The sequence below is a fragment of the Triturus cristatus genome, chromosome 5_1 (assembly GCF_964204655.1).
Source record: "Triturus cristatus chromosome 5_1, aTriCri1.1, whole genome shotgun sequence".
Lineage (NCBI taxonomy): Eukaryota > Metazoa > Chordata > Amphibia > Caudata > Salamandridae > Triturus > Triturus cristatus.
Window position 1 is genome coordinate 274,705,071 of NC_140587.1, and position 23,171 is coordinate 274,728,241.

At 46.4% G+C, this 23,171-nt stretch overlaps 1 protein-coding gene across 4 annotated transcripts in view; it reads left to right on the forward strand.

The window, feature by feature from the left end:
- Positions 1 to 23,171, forward strand: part of ASAP1 (ArfGAP with SH3 domain, ankyrin repeat and PH domain 1) — a 1,875,051-nt gene that overhangs the window by 1,511,011 nt on the left and 340,869 nt on the right. For 3 of the 4 annotated variants that reach the window (XM_085604920.1, XM_085604921.1, XM_085604923.1), the window contains one exon: positions 15,302 to 15,472. The exons of the other annotated variant lie outside the window; for it this stretch is intronic. In XM_085604920.1, coding sequence (XP_085461046.1) covers positions 15,302 to 15,472 — 171 coding nt within the window. The remainder of the gene's footprint in view (positions 1 to 15,301; positions 15,473 to 23,171) is intronic. 4 annotated transcript variants of the gene reach the window in all.

Below are 23,171 nucleotides of genomic sequence, written 5' to 3' on the forward strand. Positions count from 1 at the left end.
TATAAGGTCTTCTACAAAGAGGTTGTGCGTGGGCCCCTCCTCCCGCTCCGGCACCCCAAGTATTAAAATATTGTTCCTACGTGACCTTCTTTCGTAGTCGTCCAGTTTGAGTTCCATCGCCTTCCTCGCTGCCTGCAAGTCATTGATTTGGTGCTGCATCATCTTGGGAACGTGGCCGAGCTCCATCGTTGTTACCTCCATTGTTTTGACCTTGTCGCACATTTTCTGTCGGTCGGCCCTTATGAGCGTCACTTCGGTTGTTATGGAGTCCATCGTACACCAGTGATTGCATCTATAATGTCTTTGAGGGAGGGGTCGTCTGATCCCTGTCTAGGCACGTTCCTCGGCTCGATTTTTTTCTGCGCCTTCTGTTTCCGCAGCTTTTGAGGTGTATTTGTCCATTTTAGTTTGTTGAGTGGACTTTGCCCCCTTTTTCCCAGACATTGCGTGATCGAACCACCAGTATGTGGGAAGGGATCGCCAGCAAAACCCCTATTCAAAGTTATTTCGCTACCCCAGAGGGTACTACCCGCTGCCTATCCGTACCCGCTGCCCTGAGCTCCACGCGGCCTGTCTGGATATGCCCCCAGGGAGCTAATTAGGTTGGTAGGTCTGTTGAGATGGCCTCACTTATAGCGTAGCTCCTAATTTGGTGCCTTACTCACTTTATGGGCGTCAACGGTAAAGAAATGCCACTATCAGTCCAGGTCGCCACTACACCAGGCTCGCTATCTCCACAATCTGGCCCTCGATCACTGTCCCGGCCTCAGCTATAACACACTCTTTGAGGAGCACTCACTCGATTTCTTTTTTTTTTCCCCTCGCTTGTCCCTGCACTATTCATTTCATTTGGGTCTGATGTCGGCCCATCCCCCAAAGTTCTATTTAACAGTTCATCAGCCCTCCTGGTGCCGGTTAGGATAGAGGGGCGCCTGTGATTCACTGGTGACACAAATATTCAGACGTGAGCTGCACCCCCTTGCAGTCTTGCAAGCTCATCAGCACTATCGAGAGTTCTTGGTTGGTGGGGGCAACAGCAGTGGCGGTTTCTATGCCGGTTTAATGGACGCTACTCCACTGGTGGCCAGGATGGGGAGGGGGCCACTCCTCCTCCCCCCCCCCCCTGCTTCTGCCAGCGATCACTCGGGGAGCTTCGGCCGGAACAAGGCCTCCCTCCGCCGCCCCGCTCCGTTACCTCCAGGCAGGGGGGAGGGGAACTGATTTCACTAGTTCACTGCGGCAGACGTGGCCCGTCGCCACCTCTCTTAGTTTCCTCCGCTCGACTTGACTCTCAGTGCATCCGGGGGGATGCATATCACCACCAGGTCTTCAGCTGCAGCTGAATACGATCTCTCACTCGGCTCCGTCATACACGCGAGTCCGCGGTCTGCAGTCGGGCCTCCATTGTTTGTTAGGCGCCGGCTTTACTTTGCTGCTGGAGGCTGCTGTTGAAGTTCGAGGGGACTCCCACTGTTCCGTCGCAGGCTGGAATATTCCCTTCTAACAACTATTCAGGATTTTTGGGCGGATATTATAGGCATATTTACAAGCTGGCGATAAAAAAATTATCGCCTAATTAGCAAGGCCACGCTAACGCGTGAATCCTTGCTTTAGCGTGGGGATTCCTAACGCCCAGCTTTGCATCTCTAATGAGATGCAAAGTGGGCGTTCCTGACCTAACATGACAGGAGAAATGTCGCTAAGCGACATTTCTCCTATCATCAAGCCCCATGCTATGAAGCATAGCGGCAGGAAAAGTAGCGATAACCCCTGTTATCGCTACTTTCCTTACGCCTGCTTCAGGACTGACTTAGCCATGATATCCTATGGAAGGTGGATAGCATGGCTATGTGAGTCCCTAACAGCAAGCTACCGCCACATTGCGTGAGATTATCGCTGGGTTTCCAGCGATAATCTCACGTTAGGCAGTTAGCGTGAGGACTTTTATCGCTGAGGAGATAAGCGTTGCTAATAGCACGCTATCTCAGCGATAAAAATCCACGTTACCCGGCGATAATTATCCTCACGCTAAGAGCGCTGAGCGATAATTATCGCCGGGTGTTGCTGATATGCCCCTTAGTGCGGTGAGAGCGAGAAAGTGCGGCGCTCTCTTAGCGCACGTCCATCTTCGCTGGCGCTTGGCCACGCCCCACCTAAAAAGCTTATTTGAGTACCCTACCTCAGTTTTTTGTGTTCCATCACAACCAAATGTCAAATTAGCCTTAATATTATATCCTGCTATATTGCAGCGGGATATGTTGTTTACTAGTTATCAGCATTAAAAAAATATATATATATAGAACGCTAATCTTTTCTCAGACTTCTCAATACTGGATGGACGTTCTTGGCTCTTATGGTTCAACCAAACATGAAACTGATTCATTCGTATGCTAGAATTTTTCCAGATTATTAATATATCACTGGTATATTTCAGCATTACCTTGTTTTTAAGGTAAGAGTTACAAATGGCAAACAAAGGTTCAGAGTGAAGGGTGCACCTGTTGTTCCTTTTATCTGCAGGAAAAGGTCTTCTTTAAATAAGCAAAAAATCTAGCTCTGTGCTATGTTAGCACAATACATTTTGAGGGTACTATGTGTGATTTGTGCGCATATAACTGTGCCTCAATTGCATTCAGCTCCTGTCTGGAGAATATTTTTACACAGACTTTTATTGGTTAAGGTAACTGCAATGATTTTTTCAGAATCAATGTGGTGATTTTCTGCACTATTTACTGATGTCATACAATCTCTTAAGTTTGTTTTTATTTGGGGCTAAAACGATTTAATAAACGTGTCCACTTATTTAGATATTATCTCACAAGTATTGACATTTTAAGAGGCCCAGGTGTTATTTTCAGCCCTAACCTAGTATGAGAGTTATTGAGGAACAAAAAAGTCATTCTCACTCACCCAGTCTTTGTTCAAAGCATTCTGAATCAGCCCACGGACAGTGCTGCGCAGGCCCTTGGATGATTCTTTGTGGGAGGGGGCATTTAGTTCTTTATTATAAACATGATTTATGGTTTAGTTTCAAGAAGTGAGGGGGAAAAGGTCCCAATCCCTTACTAGCCGTAAAATAAGCATGTGTCCTTTGTGTGTTGTTTCTTGCCCACAACAGGGGGAGATGCCCCTATCCCCCTAATTTTAAAGTAGAGTTCTGAAGAGTGTCTTAGGCAAGAGTTCTGGTCTCGTAAAGTGAGGAAACAAATTTCCAAATTCGTACTGAATTGATCCGATTAGGTGAGTAATTAGTTTGTATTTTATTCGTAAGAGTGAATACACAAGGAAAGCTGGCACAGCCAACACGTGTTTCGCCCCCTACAAGGCCATCAGGCCTGGGGCTTCCTCAGGGCTGTACATTTGCAAGGTAACAGAAAGCATTATTTGTCATACGGTTGGTAATGATAACAGGTGTGAGTGATAGATGATGTGTGGTTATTCAGAGGGACAAAGAGAGGAGGAAACACGAGGAGAGAGAGACACATAAACATAAAGATGTGAATGGTTAGTGTTAACAGAAGTGTATAGGTAGGGGAGTGAAAGGGAAACAATTCACAGTGATAGTAAGTGTAAGTATATTAGTCGGATGAGGATTAGTATAGGTCATGCGAAGAGGATATGGTAAAGGTTTATGTTTTGGTGGGAATATCCACGTGAGATTGACATGAGATTGGAGTGAGTAAGAAGGAGTAAGGATGGATAGTATGGTTGAAAGCGTATGTAAGGCATAGATAATATAGGTGCCCATTAATATTAATCAATTTGAATTTGAGTTATTTTAGCAAGACGTCAATCCCAAAGGGAGTGCATAGTCATGTAGTCAGGAGTAGATTTAATAGCGGATATTAGTTGGATAGTGAAGATGGGAAAAAAGAATGTTTGGCGAGAAGGAGAAAAGGGTTGGCATTATAAATATGTTTGTCAGACATTACATTGATTAAAACCGGAAATTTCAAGGAGATCAACCAACATTCATATGATGAACAGACAAGGAACAACAATATTGAGAGAATTGACATTGGCAGGTACATATGAAAAGCGCGCGCATGCGTTAATCATGTTGGCAGGTAGGTAGTGGAAAACCCACGTACACATGCAAGACGGTAATTTACATAGAAATCAGGTAAATGTTCAAGACAGTGGCCATATCAAAGCATGTTGGTATTGGAAAGAAAATTTTACAAAGAAAATCAGGTAAGACAATGAGAAGTAAGAAAGGGAATATTTACAAGGTAATCAGCATCAAGGGCAGCGGGGCCATGGGTCGCATTGAATGTTGAGGAAGATAGAGTCCAATTAGTAATTAAAGCGACATCGTCGGTTGTAAGGCGAAAAGATAGTGAAGGAGTGATTTAATAAGAAGGCGAATTGGTGAGTCGATTGTTGTATAATATTTGTGGTGATAAATGGGTCGTAATTGTGAAGTTGCCGTGAAGGAGTGAACAGGAGTAGCACGGAGGTTCGGACAAGGGGGCACAAAGGTGAGATCACAATTGAACGACGGTGATTTAATTGGAGCGACGGTGATTGTGTAAAGGTCTATGCATGCATGTAGAGAATAGCCAGTTGGAGCTTGGGCCGAGGTCGGTAAAAAACATTTCGATTCGGTCTAATTAGGTGAAACTCGATCATTTAATCCTAAGGTGACACAGTAATGCATTATGGTTATTATCATATCATGCTCCGATTGCGGCGCAGGTGACTGGAACGTGAAGCGGAGGTTGCCAGATTCTAGTCAGGAGAGCTAGCCAGTGGGCGGTGTGTATTAAGGTAAGGTGCGCTTACGAGAGCTATTAGGGCAGTGTTTTAGGGGATCTCATAGTACGAACAGGTCGGTTCTTACCGGATGGTCCGTAAAAAACTAGTCGTGATGTATAAGGTAAAATACCTATGGATTCTGCGGGGAGAATAAGCAAAGAATCACTTATCATGAAGGGCAGGTGTAAAACCTCTAGGGTCGGCCGTCTAAGGCCGTGGTCGCGCTTACCTTTAGTCTCGGCTAATGCCTCGTAGGTGTATTCTTTCGGTTTCTCAATGGTGTGAAGCCGAACTAACAGACAGTTATTTGTACGTCCGGTGTGGGTACTTCCGGTTTAGGACCCGGAAGGGGATGGCAAGTGTATACTAGCGCCATTTTGGATTGGGGTAGGGTTCATACATTATTTTGATTAGACTGGAGATTTAGAGAAATAAGAACTGTTTCTGCGAGAAGGATAGAAGAATGCGTGAACTGGCGACATGGTATTAAGTATAGGAACCAAGTAAAAGTAGTTAGAATACTGAGAGGTAGTGACATATTGTAGAAGGTTTAGACAGATCTACACGAATTCAGCATAAATAGCAGTACAAATATTAGGAAAATAAAGGTTTTGACAGATCTACAAGAATTAAGTATAATTAGCAGTACAGATATTAGAAAAATATAGGAATATTCAGCATTTACTGAACATATAGGGTAGAAGTCGAGTTAGTAGAGCAAGGGGAATATGAAGTTATGAAGGAATAAAGGAATGACATGGTTCAAAGTAGTAGGTAAAACCGGAGTATATTTGAGAGTACAATGGTCAGATAATGGGGATCACATCGCCGATCCTCATTTGTCGAGTATGGAGTCAAATGATCATTATTTCTTGGATTTTGTTCATAAGTCTTTCTGGAAATTCCAGGTAATGGAAGACAGTATGGTAATTGAAGAGGGAAAGGTCATAAACCTGGTAAAATGAATTACAGGGAGAGATGAAAGGAAACCCAGTACATATTGGCAGGTGAATCATCGCCAAGCCATACATGCATTTCCGCATCCTTATTCAGTCCCAGACTGGTTGTTTTGTAGTTCATAATCAGTTCGCTTTCACGTCTTCGTAATCTTAATTCACGGTTCCCCCCTCTCTTAGTTTGGTGTACAATCTCCAGTCCAAAAAAGAGGAATTCTTTTTTATGTTCGTGTCTGGCCGCAAAATGTTCAGTTAGCGGGTGACCAGAAGTGTGTTTATGGATGTTGCGGTAGTGTTCCTGGATCCGAGTTCGCAAGGGTCGGATCGTGCTGCCAATGTACGGAAGATTGCAGGGACAGATTATCACATAGACGCAGAATTTACTGTTGCAGTCAATCCATTCCTTAATGGTGAATTCCCTCCCTTGTGTTATGGGTATTTTCGTCACTTTGTTGCGGCTCAGTTTACAGATACTGCAGTTTTTACATGTGTGGTATCCTGGTGGTCTTTCTAGAAAAGTGGTCACTGTGTTTCGTTTGTCAACAAGCTCCGAGTTGCATAGAATATCTTTCAAGTTTGGAGCACGTCTGAAGGTTATTTCAGGGTATATTTTTAGGTCTTCAGTTAGGTCGGGTGTTTGCTGTAGTAAGTGCCAGTGTTTCTTTAGGCTTTGTCTTATTTGGTGATGGCCATTGTTATAGTCTGTGATGAAGCGCATCACTGAGTCAGTTTGTTTTTCTTTTTTGTTTTGTTGAAGCATCTGTTTCCTTTCCAGTCTGGCTACCGTAGTCATGGCGTGTTTGAGTGTTGATGGTTCATATCCTCGTTGGGTTAGTCTTGACATGATTTCATCTCCTTTGGTTTTGAAAACTTCGTCCTCACTGCAGTTTCTGCGTGTCCTTAGAAGTTCCCCTTTTGGGATATTTCTGATGTTGTGACGTGGATGAAAGCTGTCTGCTCTTAGGATGGAGTTGGCTGCTGTGTCTTTCCTATATAGTTTACTTTGTAGGGTATTATCCTTGACATAAAGTGTTACGTCAAGGAAATTGATTTCTTTTTTGGAGAAGGTGTGTGTCGTTTTGATCCCCCATGGGTTTTTATCCAGTTGATCCAAGAAGTCTACTAGTAGAGTCTCATCTCCTTGCCAGATGCATAGGATGTCGTCGATGTATCGTCGCCATAGTACAATGTGGGAGGTGAAGTTGGCGAAGTCTTGATCCCATAGCCAGAATTTTTCCACGTGGCTCATGAAGATACATGCGTACGGCGGCGCAAATTTGGCTCCCATAGCAGTACCGCGTCTCTGTTTATATATCTGTCCGTTGAAGCTGAAAACATTATTTTCTAGACAAAAATTGAGCATTTCAAGGGTCATTTTATTGCTTTCTAGTAAGTTAGCTGATTGTGTCCATAATGATAGTTGTGCTGCAGTTAGGCCATCCCGGTGTTCAATTGAGGTATATAGACTCACAATGTCAATGCAGACTAGTATGAAGTCTGGTTCCCAGGTGATGTCTTGAAGTTTGTCAAGGATGTCTTTAGTGTCACGGATAAAAGAGGGTATCTCTTTCATGAGTCCTTGAAGTTTCCTGTCCACATATTCGCCCATCCTTGAGCATGGTGAGTTAATACCTGCTATGATGGGTCTTCCAGGTGGGGGTTAGATGCCTTTATGTATTTTGGGGAGGAGGTATAGGGTGGGCATGGTAGGGTATGGAATGTACAGGAATTGTTTCTCTGATTAGGATATAAGTCCCAGAGTGTACCACTTGTCGAGCATTGTTGTGATTGACTTAAGGATGTCTTTAGTGGGGTCGTTAGTGAGGAGTTCATAACATGCGTTGTCTCCAAGTTGGCGATTCGCTTCTAAGATGTAGTCGTCTATATGTAGTGTTACTGGATTTCCTCCCTTGTCTGCTTCCTTAAAAATCAGATCTTTCCTGTCTTTGAGGTTTTTTATTACCCTCCTCTCCTCTTGTGTTATGTTTTGTGGTAGATATTTTGATTTTCTTTGATATTTAAAGTATTCATGTTCCAGATCCCGTGTGACTGCTAGATGGAAGGCATCTATGCGATCCAGATACGCTCACCACTACTACCGGCTGGCAACAGCATAGATGCCTTCCATCTAGCAGTCACACGGGATCTGGAACATGACTACTTTAAATATCAAAGAAAATCAAAATATCTACCACAAAACATAACACAAGAGGAGAGGAGGGCAATAAAAAACCTCAAAGACAGGAAAGATCTGATTGTTAAGGAAGCAGACAAGGGAGGAAATCCAGTAACACTACATATAGACGACTACATCTTAGAAGCGAATCGCCAACTTGGAGACAACGCATGTTATGAACTCCTCACTAACGACCCCACTAAAGACATCCTTAAGTCAATCACAACAATGCTCGACAAGTGGTACACTCTGGGACTTATATCCCAATCAGAGAAACAATTCCTGTACATTCCATACCCTACCATGCCCACCCTATACCTCCTCCCCAAAATACATAAAGGCATCTACCCCCCACCTGGAAGACCCATCATAGCAGGTATTAACTCACCATGCTCAAGGATGGGCGAATATGTGGACAGGAAACTTCAAGGACTCATGAAAGAGATACCCTCTTTTATCCGTGACACTAAAGACATCCTTGACAAACTTCAAGACATCACCTGGGAACCAGACTTCATACTAGTCTGCATTGACATTGTGAGTCTATATACCTCAATTGAACACCGGGATGGCCTAACTGCAGCACAACTATCATTATGGACACAATCAGCTAACTTACTAGAAAGCAATAAAATGACCCTTGAAATGCTCAATTTTTGTCTAGAAAATAATGTTTTCAGCTTCAACGGACAGATATATAAACAGAGACGCGGTACTGCTATGGGAGCCAAATTTGCGCCGCCGTACGCATGTATCTTCATGAGCCACGTGGAACAATTCTGGCTATGGGATCAAGACTTCGCCAACTTCACCTCCCACATTGTACTATGGCGACGATACATCGACGACATCCTATGCATCTGGCAAGGAGATGAGACTCTACTAGTAGACTTCTTGGATCAACTGGATAAAAACCCATGGGGGATCAAAACGACACACACCTTCTCCAAAAAAGAAATCAATTTCCTTGACGTAACACTTTATGTCAAGGATAATACCCTACAAAGTAAACTATATAGGAAAGACACAGCAGCCAACTCCATCCTAAGAGCAGACAGCTTTCATCCACGTCACAACATCAGAAATATCCCAAAAGGGGAACTTCTAAGGACACGCAGAAACTGCAGTGAGGACGAAGTTTTCAAAACCAAAGGAGATGAAATCATGTCAAGACTAACCCAACGAGGATATGAACCATCAACACTCAAACACGCCATGACCACGGTAGCCAGACTGGAAAGGAAACAGATGCTTCAACAAAACAAAAAAGAAAAACAAACTGACTCAGTGATGCGCTTCATCACAGACTATAACAATGGCCATCACCAAATAAGACAAAGCCTAAAGAAACACTGGCACTTACTACAGCAAACACCCGACCTAACTGAAGACCTAAAAATATACCCTGAAATAACCTTCAGAGGGGCTCCAAACTTAAAAGATATTCTATGCAACTCGGAGCTTGTTGACAAACGAAACACAGTGACCACTTTTTTAGAAAGACCACCAGGATACCACACATGTAAAAACTGCAGTATCTGTAAACTGAGCCGCAACAAAGTGACGAAAATACCCATAACACAAGGGAGGGAATTCACCATTAAGGAATGGATTGACTGCAACAGTAAATTCTGCGTCTATGTGATAATCTGTCCCTGCAATCTTCCGTACATTGGCAGCACGATCCGACCCTTGCGAACTCGGATCCAGGAACACTACCGCAACATCCATAAACACACTTCTGGTCACCCGCTAACTGAACATTTTGCGGCCAGACACGAACATAAAAAAGAATTCCTCTTTTTTGGACTGGAGATTGTACACCAAACTAAGAGAGGGGGGAACCGTGAATTAAGATTACGAAGACGTGAAAGCGAACTGATTATGAACTACAAAACAACCAGTCTGGGACTGAATAAGGATGCGGAAATGCATGTATGGCTTGGCGATGATTAACCTGCCAATATGTACTGGGTTTCCTTTCATTTCTCCCTGTAATTCATTTTACCAGGTTTATGACCTTTCCCTCTTCAATTACCATACTGTCTTCCATTACCTGGAATTTCCAGAAAGACTTATGAACAAAATCCAAGAAATAATGATCATTTGACTCCATACTCGACAAATGAGGATCGGCGATGTGATCCCCATTATCTGACCATTGTACTCTCAAATATACTCCGGTTTTACCTACTACTTTGAACCATGTCATTCCTTTATTCCTTCATAACTTCATATTCCCCTTGCTCTACTAACTCGACTTCTACCCTATATGTTCAGTAAATGCTGAATATTCCTATATTTTTCTAATATCTGTACTGCTAATCATACTTAATTCTTGTAGATCTGTCAAAACCTTTATTTTTCAAATATTTGGACTGCTATTTATGCTGAATTCGTGTAGATCTGTCTAAACCTTCTACAATATGTCACTACCTCTCAGTATTCTAACTACTTTTACTTGGTTCCTATACTTAATACCATGTCGCCAGTTCACGCATTCTTCTATCCTTCTCGCAGAAACAGTTCTTATTTCTCTAAATCTCCAGTCTAATCAAAATAATGTATGAACCCTACCCCAATCCAAAATGGCGCTAGTATACACTTGCCATCCCCTTCCGGGTCCTAAACCGGAAGTACCCATACCGGACGTACAAATAACTGTCTGTTAGTTCGGCTTCACACCATTGAGAAACCGAAAGAATACACCTACGAGGCATTAGCCGAGACTAAAGGCAAGCGCGACCACGGCCTTAGACGGCCGACCCTAGAGGTTTTACACCTGCCCTTCATGATAAGTGATTCTTTGCTTATTCTCCCCGCAGAATCCATAGGTATTTTACCTTATACATCACGACTAGTTTTTTACGGACCATCCAGTAAGAACCGACCTGTTCGTACTATGAGATCCCCCTAAAACACTGCCCTAATAGCTCTCGTAAGCGCACCTTACCTTAATACACACTGCCCACTGGCTAGCTCTCCTGACTAGAATCTGGCAACCTCCGCTTCACGTTCCAGTCACCTGCGCCGCAATCGGAGCATGATATGATAATAACCATAATGCATTACTGTGTCACCTTAGGATTAAATGATCGAGTTTCACCTAATTAGACCGAATCGAAATGTTTTTTACCGACCTCGGCCCAAGCTCCAACTGGCTATTCTCTACATGCATGCATAGACCTTTACACAATCACCGTTGCTCCAATTAAATCACCGTTGTTCAATTGTGATCTCACCTTTGTGCCCCCTTGTCCGAACCTCCGTGCTACTCCTGTTCACTCCTTCACGGCAACTTCACAATTACGACCCATTTATCACCACAAATATTATACAACAATCGACTCACCAATTCGCCTTCTTATTAAATCACTCCTTCACTATCTTTTCGCCTTACAACCGACGATGTCGCTTTAATTACTAATTGGACTCTATCTTCCTCAACATTCAATGCGACCCACGGCCCCGCCGCCCTTGATGCTGATTACCTTGTAAATATTCCCTTTCTTACTTCTCATTGTCTTACCTGATTTTCTTTGTAAAATTTTCTTTCCAATACCAACATGCTTTGATATGGCCACTGTCTTGAACATTTACCTGATTTCTATGTAAATTACCGTCTTGCATGTGTACGTGGGTTTTCCACTACCTACCTGCCAACATGATTAACGCATGCGCGCGCTTTTCATATGTACCTGCCAATGTCAATTCTCTCAATACTGTTGTTCCTTGTCTGTTCACCATATGAATGTTGGTTGATCTCCTTGAAATTTCCGGTTTTAATCAATGTAATGTCTGACAAACATATTTATAATGCCAACCCTTTTCTCCTTCTCGCCAAACATTCTTTTTTCCCATCTTCACTATCCAACTAATATCCGCTATTAAATCTACTCCTGACTACATGACTATGCACTCCCTTTGGGATTGACGTCTTGCTAAAATAACTCAAATTCAAATTGATTAATATTAATGGGCACCTATATTATCTATGCCTTACATACGCTTTCAACCATACTATCCATCCTTACTCCTTCTTACTCACTCCAATCTCATGTCAATCTCACGTGGATATTCCCACCAAAACATAAACCTTTACCATATCCTCTTCGCATGACCTATACTAATCCTCATCCGACTAATATACTTACACTTACTATCACTGTGAATTGTTTCCCTTTCACTCCCCTACCTATACACTTCTGTTAACGCTAACCATTCACATCTTTATGTTTATGCGTCTCTCTCTCCTCGTGTTTCCTCCTCTCTTTGTCCCTCTGAATAACCACACATCATCTATCACTCACACCTGTTATCATTACCAACCGTATGACAAATAATGCTTTCTGTTACCTTGCAAATGTACAGCCCTGAGGAGGCCCCAGGCCTGATGGCCTTGTAGGGGGCGAAACACGTGTTGGCTGTGCCAGCTTTTCTTGTGTATTCACTCTTACGAATAAAATACAAACGAATTACTCACCATGATTTATGGTTTCATTTCAATAATCTCACTTTTTATACCTACCCCTTTGTCTGCTGGTTGTATTAGAATATCTATTGGGGTACATGTATCAAGAAATGCTTTTGCGAAGGAATAATTGCGATTATTAAGGAATTGCAATTAGGGACTCTCAAAAGCCTATGCATGTAGAAATCGCTATTAAAATAGCGATTTCTAAACATTCCTTAATTGCGACTCACAAATTGCAAGTCGCAATTAAGGAATGGCTTCCCATTCATTCCTGTGGGCCTACAGGCCCATAGGAATGAATGGGAAACTTCATGCGCAATTTGCGAGTACCAATAGGTACTCGCAGATGGCACATGTTATTTCAAGGGTGCAATGATGTCAAAATGACACCATGTTGCACCCCTGAAATTGTGATGTACACTCATGTTGCGCACACACATGCCTCAAGGGCATGTGTGTGTGTGTGTGTGTGTGTAACCCGAAACCTTGAAAAATGCACTATAGTGCATTTTTCAAGGTTTTTGCAAACTACAGACCAGAGTAATTTCTCTGTATTTTGCGGCCTCAAATAGAGAATTCGTTATTTCTAAGGGGTACATGCATTGCATTTAAGCAATCGCAAATTGCAATTCCTTAAATGCAATCGCAATTTAAGAAATCGCGATAAATTGGGATTTCTTACCTTGCGAGTGCCTGACACTTTAATGCATCGCAATAGGCCTTTTTGGGGGCGCAAACTGACAATTTTTGCGAATCGCACCGTTTGCGCTCACAACACCAGATCATTGATGACAACCATTTCATCAAGTGCTGATTAAAATTCACCTGTTTATTATTTTTAACTGATTGCCAAAACTGGGCACTACTACATTCTCAAATGTTTTATGATCTCTTTTAACATTAGTGAAGATGGCATGAGCACTGGGTGGGCATCGCTATATTTTCTGCTGTCTTTAGTGTGCACTTTGTCTGGGTGCACTTGTAAATTCTGATGGAAATTACCGTATGGACCTGCCCAGATTGACTGTGCAGTGGGAATTGTGGTCCTTATTTACTCTCCTCTAACATAGCCTGATGCCCCCTTCTTTTGCTCAGTGTACATCATTTTGTATAGGTCAATGCTCTGTGCCCTCTTCTCAGTGCCTTCATACATATTGCAGATATGCCATCAGAAAGTCTGCTTCTCGTATTACGCACCTCATGTCCACTTAGTTGACTGTCTTATCGATTCTCCTTGTGCTCATGATCTTCTCCGCTATTTCTATCACATGTGGAATGCCTGCTCTTTGAGAAACAAGTTCTTTGCCACTCACAATCTTTTCCTTTAGGCTGAATCTCCAATCCCTCAATTTCACTGAGATATGGTTTCTCCCCTTCCACTCTGAAATCCCTCCTGCCATCTCTGCCCCTGCTCATGTTTCTTGCATGCCCCTGGAACCACCTAGTTTATTAGTCGTGTGAAAAGCCTCTTTTACCGCTTTATCTTGATCCCTTCTGCATCCCCTTCTCTGTTACCCTTTTCCTCCTTTGTGTTATGCCCTTTTCCTATCCTCGACCTCTTTTATTTTGTTTTTGGTCTCTTCTAACATGCTTCTGTTGTAGCCTATGTGCCTCTGTCATTCTTGCCTCTTCCATTCTTAAACATCTTCCCTGTCCCCACTCTCTCATCCCTGCTAAGGTCTCTTATCTACTCTCTAATACTATGTTTTGCACCTTAGACTGTGCTTATCGAATTGTCCTTGGCACCTCTTCTCATAAGCTCCCTCATCCTTGGCTAACACCTGCCCTTTCCATTGCTTATATTGCCTGCGCAAGGCCGATGCTATTCGTGAGTCTCAATGCTTGCTGCACTCCTCCTATGATTCTGGGTCTCCTTTATGCTAGGCAATTCTGTTAACTACATCTGAGAACCACGCTTTCTCGCCAACTCATCGCTGCTTTTTTCTACTTATCCAGCATCACTCCTTGCCCTGTTGACCATGATTCATCTTCAACTGTGGGACTCTGATCTTGTTACCTTATTCTTACCAAAATTTACAAGCTCTTTTCCGCTGAAGAATTAGGGAGCCCTCATTTTTACTCTTACCACGTCCTGCCTTGCCTGCTTTTCTTCCATGTTTACTCCTTGACTTTTATCTTCTCAGTTTATAACTCTGCGAGCTGACTCCTCTTCCATTTATCTCCTAAGTGTGCCACCTCTTCTGTTGCTGCTTTTTGTTGACTATCGTTTCACCCTTTCTTCTGTTTAATTTTCTCTTTATCACTTTCAGATGCCTTTGCCTGCCCCTGTATTTGTTCCGTTGTTATCTATTGTTCTTTACCTTCTTCCTCTCAATTAATTCTTGCTGCTGCTCTTGCCAGCCCGTGCGATCTTTATTTTACTGCTTTCTTTCCACTGGTAGCTGAACAATGGAACTCTTTCCCTTCCCATATGCTACCTGTCTGTATCTAATATTCATTAGTTGTCACGCTGCTGCTTTGTCTCCACTGAGTTCTGAGCCGCCATATTCTTGGAGTTCTCTTTTCTTCCGGCATAATTTCCAGGATGACATTAATTTGATGTGGTTTCACTGTATTGAGATATGAAACAGTGGGCCCTACCTGTCTTGTTGCTAATGTATATGTTTATGTGTGTAACGTTTTGATGAGGTGATTCGACAGCTCTCTTGTTGAGAGGGGGATTCAAATATTGAGTTGATTACAAACTAGTCTGTGTTTTTCTTTATTCTGTTATGTCCATATTTATGTACATTATAAATGATTTGCCATTTTATAAAGTTGAGTGTTTTGTTGATCATTGTTAAAGATGATCTTAAATTTGGCTTCTTTTTGCTATTGATTTTGCACTTAAATATGAGTGCCCTCAAAAAAACATGTTCAATTGCGATTTTGGTTTACTCGTTCTGTTTTTGTAAGATTTTTTTTATACTTTTCTAGCTCCATCTGGCCCACCTTCAACCCTCCCCTTAAGCATTCAAACCCCTAGTGGCAGCTCCACACTTTCAAAGAAGAGACCTCCTCCCCCACCCCCAGGACACAAAAGAACCCTCTCCGACCCACCAAGCCCGCTACCTCATGGTCCCCAGAGTAAGGACTCAGTTCCTTGGGGTGAGTTTTGAAACCTTGAACAAAGAAACTGTAAGGGTTGGTGTTTATTTCTTCTTCCTCCTGAAGTTATTATCTTCTTATTTCTGGTGGTATTGCTGTGCTTACAATTCTTTTAAATATATATAGTTTGTTGTATTATGTTGTCTATATGTACCCTTTTGCCAACAAACACAAGGCACATGTACCGTTTTCAGCCATGACCAAATTGTTTCCCCAGTAAAACATCATCGATTCATCATCATGCAGACATTCACAAAACTGTTTATCAAATTATGAGAAGAATAAAATCAAGTTTTGAATACAGAAGGTTCATTTAAGAGCCATATGCTCCTTTTAGGAGGAAATACAGTCAATACCTAGTAAAATGAGCTCCGCAGTAGCACAAGAGACCCGTTTTATTTTTTTAACTTTCCTGTCCCACATGCAGAAAGGCTCACCGAACTCTACATCACAAAGTAAATTTAAAGGTGCCAGCAAATAAAATGTTTGGCCCTGTGTTTTTTTAAGCTTATTACTGTGTGTGTAAGTACAATTCTGAAAGTCCATTTCAGTTGGTAGCTTCATAGAACAATCCATATACACTTGGAAAATAGACGGTCCTTACTTAGCCAATGAATTTACTAACTGCAAGTAATGGTGTTTGTAATTGTATGATCTGAAAGAAACACGTTAGTTAGATTCCTCACCTTAGAATATCCCCAGGCGTCAGACTGGATCCGGAAGATTTTTCATCAGCAATACCCCTTGCGCGTCGCTAGGCGTCATCTGCGGCTCCGCGTCCGTCGTCGGCGTCGTGCGCCGGAATGACGTCGTCGGAGTACTTAGACGCCGCCCTCGCGCGCTGACGTCAGTTCTTCTTTTTTCCACGCCAGTAAGCGCAGATCCGGGAGAGCTACCCCTTTAGTCACTTTTTGACTAACTTTTTTCGATCCTTTTTGATCTTGTCTCGACTCCGGTGCCGGTAGGATGCCTGGTTTTAAAGCCTGTGCTGACTGCAACCGCTTGATGTCGGTTACGGACCATCACCGCCGGTGCCTTTACTGCTTGGGCCTCGACCACGACGCAGAGTCGTGTTCGGACTGCAAGGCCCTGACCTCGAAGGCTAGACGGGAGCGGTCCCGTAAGCTTCTCGAGCTTCGCCAGCAACATCGATCGTCTGGCTCCAAGTCTTCGGGTAATTAGAAGCACTCCAAGAAGTCCAAGAGGCGACACCGCTCTTCGGACTCCCCTCGCCGGTCGCGCGACTCGGTCGAGGGTCAGGGTGGTGCCACCCCCGCGGCTCCAGCGGAGCCGCAGGCGCCGCGCAAGTCCCCATACCCACCGGTCCCTGGGACTGACGCGACGCCGGTGGAAGTCAGTGCCTTCCTCTCGGCCATGAGGAACCTGGCTCCGCCGTCGACGCCCGCTGGCGCGCCTTCGGGCCCCGCGGACCCGACTGGGCAACCTTGCCTGCCGGCGGCTCCGGCCCCGGCACCGTCGACGGCTCCGGCCTCGACGCCGCAAGTGCCCGAGGGACCCATTCCCGAGTCCCCGCCGACGCCGGTCGACCTCGTCACGCCTCCTCCGCCGGCGTCGACACCGGTACCACCTCCGCCGCCGACTCCGCTCGGCGTCGAGCCCCGGTTCAGCCCCGCTCCGGGCCCGGCGCCGTTACGGCGTCGATGGACGCCGCGTTCGGCGCCGCTGGAGACACATTTTGTCTATCGCCCGGCTCCGATCCTTCCTCCTGCATACCAGGAATCGGATGATGGGGGCGAATGGGAGGGATCCGAGGATCCTATGGCCGTTCAGGCTCAACTGTCACAGGACTGGGCAGATGAAATGGGGGAGGCCAGTGGTCTGGATACCTCTCCAGAGACTGGATTCATCTCTCCTCCGACTGTGGCTTCGGAGGAGGGTGCTGCTTTCTCTGTCGTGCTGCGCAAGGCGGCCGCAGCCCTTGGGCTCGAGCTACCTGCCGTGGCTGTGAGGACTAACGTCCTCACTGAGGTGCTTCAGTCTGCAGCAAGCTCCACTGAGCCTCTGCTGCCATTCAATGAGGCCCTCACTGACGTTCTGCAGGGCACCTGGTCCAAGCCCTCCACAGTTCCTCCTGTGGACAGGAACGTCGCCAGGCGCCACCGCCCTGCTCCGGGCGACCCCAGTTTTCTGTCCCAACACCCTACCCCCGAGAGCCTGGTTATCCAGGCCTCTACCTCCCAATCCTCCTTCCCGACTGCTCCGCCGGACCGGGATTCCAAGAGACTGGAACAGTTCGGCAAAAAGCTGTTCTCCTCCCTTAGTTTGGGCCTGCGGTTTTTGAACACCGCCTGTCTCTTGGACCGTTATTCCCACTCTCTGTGGGATACGGTGGAGGACGTGCTGCCCCTGTGTCCGGAGGAGGTCCAGACACGACTTACCCAGGCTCTGGCCGATGGGAGGGATGCAGCGCGGCATGCTATCCGATGTGGGCTTGACACTACGGACTCGCTGGGTAGGGCGATTTCTACCTCAGTGGCGCTTAGACGTCACGCCTGGCTGCGGTCTACGTCCTTTTCGGGCGATGTCCAGAGCACCCTCATGGACATGCCCTTTGATGGCGCTCGCCTTTTCGGCGAGAAAGCGGACAGTGCGCTGAATCGCTTTAAGGACTCCCGGGCTACGGCCAAGTCCTTGGGCCTCTCGGCCCCGCGGTCGCAAACTTCCGCCTTTCGCCCCTTTCGTGGCCAAGGAAGGGGTGCCTCCTCAGGTACGCCTAGCCACCAGCCGCAGAACCAACCTGCGCGCGGTCGCGGATGTGGTTTCCGCCGAGGCGGTTCTGGAGGACGACGCGGTCAGCCCACATCCACCCCGGCAGCATCCGCCTCAAAGCCTTCCTAGTCCGTGCTTTCAGGCCCATTCCACGCCAGTGGGCGGCAGAGTTCGCCATCACCTGCTCCACTGGCGGTCCATCACATCGGACAGGTGGGTGCTGCAAATCGTCCGAAGGGGCTACTCCCTCCCCTTCGAGACGACCCCTCCAGCCATGCCACCGCAGCACCACCGTATCTCGGGGGATCATTTGAATCTTCTCCACGAGGAAGTTTCGGCCCTCTTGGCCAAGGGGGCTGTCGAGCGCGTTCCGAGCCCAGAAGTAGGTCGTGGTTGTTATTCCCACTACTTTCTGGTTCCCAAGAAGGGCAAAGGGGGCCTACGCCCTATCTTGGACCTCCGGAACGTCAATGCCTTCCTCCGGAAGGAAAGGTTCAAGATGTTAACTTTGGCTCAGGTTCTAGCTGCCCTAGACCCTGGAGACTGGATGGTAGCGTTGGACTTGCAGGACGCATATTTCCACATCGCCGTCCTGCCGGCCCACCGGCGTTACCTGCGGTTCACGGTGGGCCTAGAGCACTTTCAGTTTACCGTGCTCCCCTTCGGCCTCACCAGTGCCCCTCGGGTGTTCACGAAAGTGATGGCGGTGGTCGCAGCTCATCTGCGCAGATCAGGGGTTCCAGTCTTCCCCTATCTCGACGACTGGTTGTTGAAGGCGGGCTCGCCCCAGACAGTCGTCTCCCACCTCCAGACTACGGCGGATCTCCTGCATTTGCTGGGGTTTTCCATCAACGTGCCAAAGTCGCACCTGAGTCCCTCTCAGAAGCTCCTCTTCATCGGAGCGGTTCTCGATTCGGCGCAGTTCCGGGTCTATCCGCCGGAACAACGGGTCTGGGATATTCAGGCCCTGATTCCCATCTTTCGGCCTCTATCCTGGGTTTCGGTCAGGCTAGTGTTGCGGCTTCTGGGGCTGATGGCCTCCTGCATCCTACTAGTGCATCACGCCAGACGGCGCATGCGGGCTCTGCCGTGGGACCTGGAGTTTCAGTGGGCCCAGCATCACGGCAACCTGTCCGACCATGTCTTGATCTCGGAGGGCACTGCACAGCAGTTGCAGTGGTGGCTCACGGACCGCGATTGGGTCATGGGCAGAAGCCTCTCCCTTCCCCAACCGGAGCATGTCGTAGTGACGGATGCGTCCCTCCTGGGATGGGGTGGCCATATGGGAGAGGCGGAGATCAGAGGCCTCTGGTCTCCGGCGGAGTCTCGTCTCCACATCAACCTGTTGGAGTTGAGAGCGATCCGACTTGCACTGAAAGCCTTCCTTCCCTCTGTCAGGGGAAGTGTTGTGCAGGTGTTCACGGACAACACCACCGCCATGTGGTATTGCAACAAACAGGGCAGGGTGGGGTCGTGGACCCTTTGTCAGGAGGCTCTGCGCCTCTGGACGTGGCTGGAACACCAGGGCGTCACCCTAGTGGTTCAACATCTGGCGGGCTCTCTGAATGCCAGAGCAGACGAACTCAGCCGCCGGTGCATGATGGATCACGAATGGTGTCTGAACTCCGAAGTGGCGCAAGGTCTCTTTCAGCAGTGGGGAGAGCCTTGGTTAGATCTATTCGCCACCGAAGAGAACGCGCAATGTCAGCAGTTCTGCGCGTTGGAATTTCCAAGGCGGCACTCGCTCGGCGACGCTTTTCGTCACGAGTGGAGTTGCGGTCTGTTGTACGCCTTTCTGCCTATACCACTTCTGCCCAGAGTGCTGAAGAAGATCAGGCACGACCGGGCCCAAGTCATCTTGGTGGCTCCGGATTGGGCACGAAGGTACTGGTATCCCGAGCTACTCAGTATGTTGACCGATCCTCCGATACGTCTGCCCTTTCGGGAGGATCTTCTGTCGCAGCAGCAGGTCCTCCACCCGAACCTGTCCAGCCTCCACCTCCATGCGTGGAGATTGAGCGGCGGCAGTTGATGCCATTTGACTTGCCCCCTTAAGTCTGTGATATCATTCTGGCAGCCAGGCGTCCCTCCACAAAGACGGTATACGCCTGCCGGTGGAACAAATTTGTGGCATGGTGCACAGCAAAGGCTGTGGATCCCCTTTCCGCCCCTCTTTCTGAGGTTCTACTGTTTCTTCTTTCTTTGGCCCAGCAGGGCTCTGCCCTGGGCACCCTGAAAGGTTATCTTGCTGCCATCTCTGCCTTCTTGCGGCTTCCTGATCAGCCTTCTCTTTTCAAGTCCCCTGTAGTTACACGCTTTCTAAAGGGCATTACTCACACGTTCCCTCCTGTCCCTTTTGTAATGCCTCAGTGGGACTTGAATCTTGTTCTCACATTTCTAATGTGCGCTCCCTTTGAGCCTCTTCATAATTGTCCTTTTCGTCTGCTGACGCTTAAGACTGCTTTTCTGGTAGCTATCACCTCGGCTAGACGGGTGAGTGAGCTCCAGGCTTTATCTTCAAAGCCTCCTTTTCTCTCTGTTCATCCGGACAAGGTTGTCCTTCGGCCTCGTCCCTCCTTTCTTCCGAAAGTGGTGACTCCATTTCATCTTGGGCAGTCTGTCACCTTGCCCACCTTCTTTCCGCCTCCGCATTCTTCCAAAGAGGAAGAGAGGCTCCACCGTCTGGACCCAAAACGTGCGCTCTCCTTTTATTTGGACCGCACAAAGCAGTTACGGGTGGACGACCAACTTTTCGTTGGATACATGGGTGCTAAGAAGGGGAAAGCTGTGCACAAGCGGACCATCTCTCGGTGGGTCGTTTTGTGCATCAAAATTTGTTATTCCTTGGCAAAAAAGGACCCTCCTGTTGGGCTGCGCGCCCATTCTACTCGGGCCACAGCGGCTACTACTGCTTTGGGACGAGGTGTCCCTTTGCAGGACATCTGTCAGGCGGCAACGTGGGCTTCGCTACACACATTTGCCAGGCATAATTGCCTTGACAGCCAAGTCCGGAGGGATGGCTTCTTTGGCCGTTCTGTCCTCCAGGACTTTCTGGTGTGATCTTGGTTCGCAGACCCACCACCGGGGATGGTATTGCTTGGGTATCTATTCTAAGGTGAGGAATCTAACTAACGTGTTTCTTTCAGATGAACAAGTTACTTACCTTCGGTAACGATGTATCTGTAAGAAACATTAGTTAGTTAGATTCCTCACCGACCCACCCATCCTCCCCGTTCTGCGAACTGACATCTAGGGTTAAGGTTATCCTTTTCAGGCCCCTAGATTTTATTTTTGGCACCAGTGTTGGTCTTTGCATGGCTCTGCGTTCGAGGCGCGGAAAGCTATGTACAAGAACTGACGTCAGCGCGCGAGGGCGGCGTCTAAGTACTCCGACGACGTCATTCCGGCGCACGACGGACGCGGAGCCGCAGACGACGCCTAGCGACGCGCAAGGGGTATTGCTGACGAAAAATCTTCCGGATCCAGTCTGACGCCTGGGGATATTCTAAGGTGAGGAATCTAACTAACTAATGTTTCTTACAGATACATCGTTACCGAAGGTAAGTAACTTGTTCTATTGAACCATAGCGTTGACATCCAGTGACGACCTCTTAATACTTACTCTAAACAGTTTGAACTGATGTCAGAGATTAGAATCTCTGACATTTTAATCAGGCTCCCCACTCGACCTATGCTCTGTTGTCCACCTTGCAGAAGTTCGATATTATAGTACCAACACTTCTATCTCTCTGTAGTCTGTTCCTTGAATCTTCTCTTTTGAAGACGCCCTCCTCAGACCCTTCCATTCTGTTTAATTACAGGCCAATCTATTTATTTCCACTACCCTTTAAGGTTGTGGAGAAAGTGTTAAACATTTAAATTTCCACATTTATTGAAACACATAATCTTATGGAACCTTCACAGTCCGACTGAGGACAAGGACGCACAGAACTGAATCAGCCCTCCTCGTCATTGCCGACGATCTTAAATGAATCCTCGGCCAAGGGAGCAGATCAGTCCTTCTGCTGCTCGAACTCTGGGCAGCGTTTAATATATACTCAACACAAGGCTTATCAGTCTGAGTTTCGGGGTGCGGTCCTGCAATGGCTACTCCCATCCTGTGTATCAGAGTCCAAAATCTTTCTCTTGGTCAATTCCATTCAAATCCATTCTCACTTGAGTTTGGGGTCCCCCAAGACTCATCCCCGAGCACCACTTTTTAAAATAGGTACATGTGTCCCCTTGTAGCCATAGTGAGATATTTTGTCCTCAGTCTAACCTCTTACGCACGACTCTGAATTTGTTCTTACTATTTCAAACAATTCCTCAGAATCAAAATTCAACTTCCAAAATTGAATGAAGGTGGTTGCAGCATGGATATACACCTTAGACTTAATTTCGATAAAACAATGATTGTTATCTTAGAGAAAAAGCAGAAAATCTTGACTTCTGACTCATGACAGGTCGTATGAGGATCCATTGGAAGGTACGTCTTATTTTTACATGGTCACCACCCCACTTTTTGCTCAGTTCACTGGGTCCCTGCTAACCAGGCCCTAGTTCCAGTGCTGTTTCCCTAAAACAATACAAACGTTAATTGTAACCCAATTTGCAAGGCCTTTAGCACCCCTGTAAGTCCCTAGTAAATGGTACTCCTGGTAACCAGGGCATAGGCACTAAATAGGGTCCCTAAGGGCTACAGCATGTATTATGCCACCTTGAGTCGCCCACACACAAACTGCATGCAGACTGCCAATGCAGGATCCGTGAAATGGTGTGAACTATTCTGAAAACATGACTTTGCCCACTCCCTGTGTGCAATGCTAAAGTACACTACATGTACTATAAGTAAGTCACCCCTACACCAGGCCTTGAGAGTCCTAGGGCAGGGTGGATTATATTAAATGTGAGGACACATCTGCAAGAGCAGATATGCCCTGTGATGCCTAGTTCCATTACTAGTCATTGC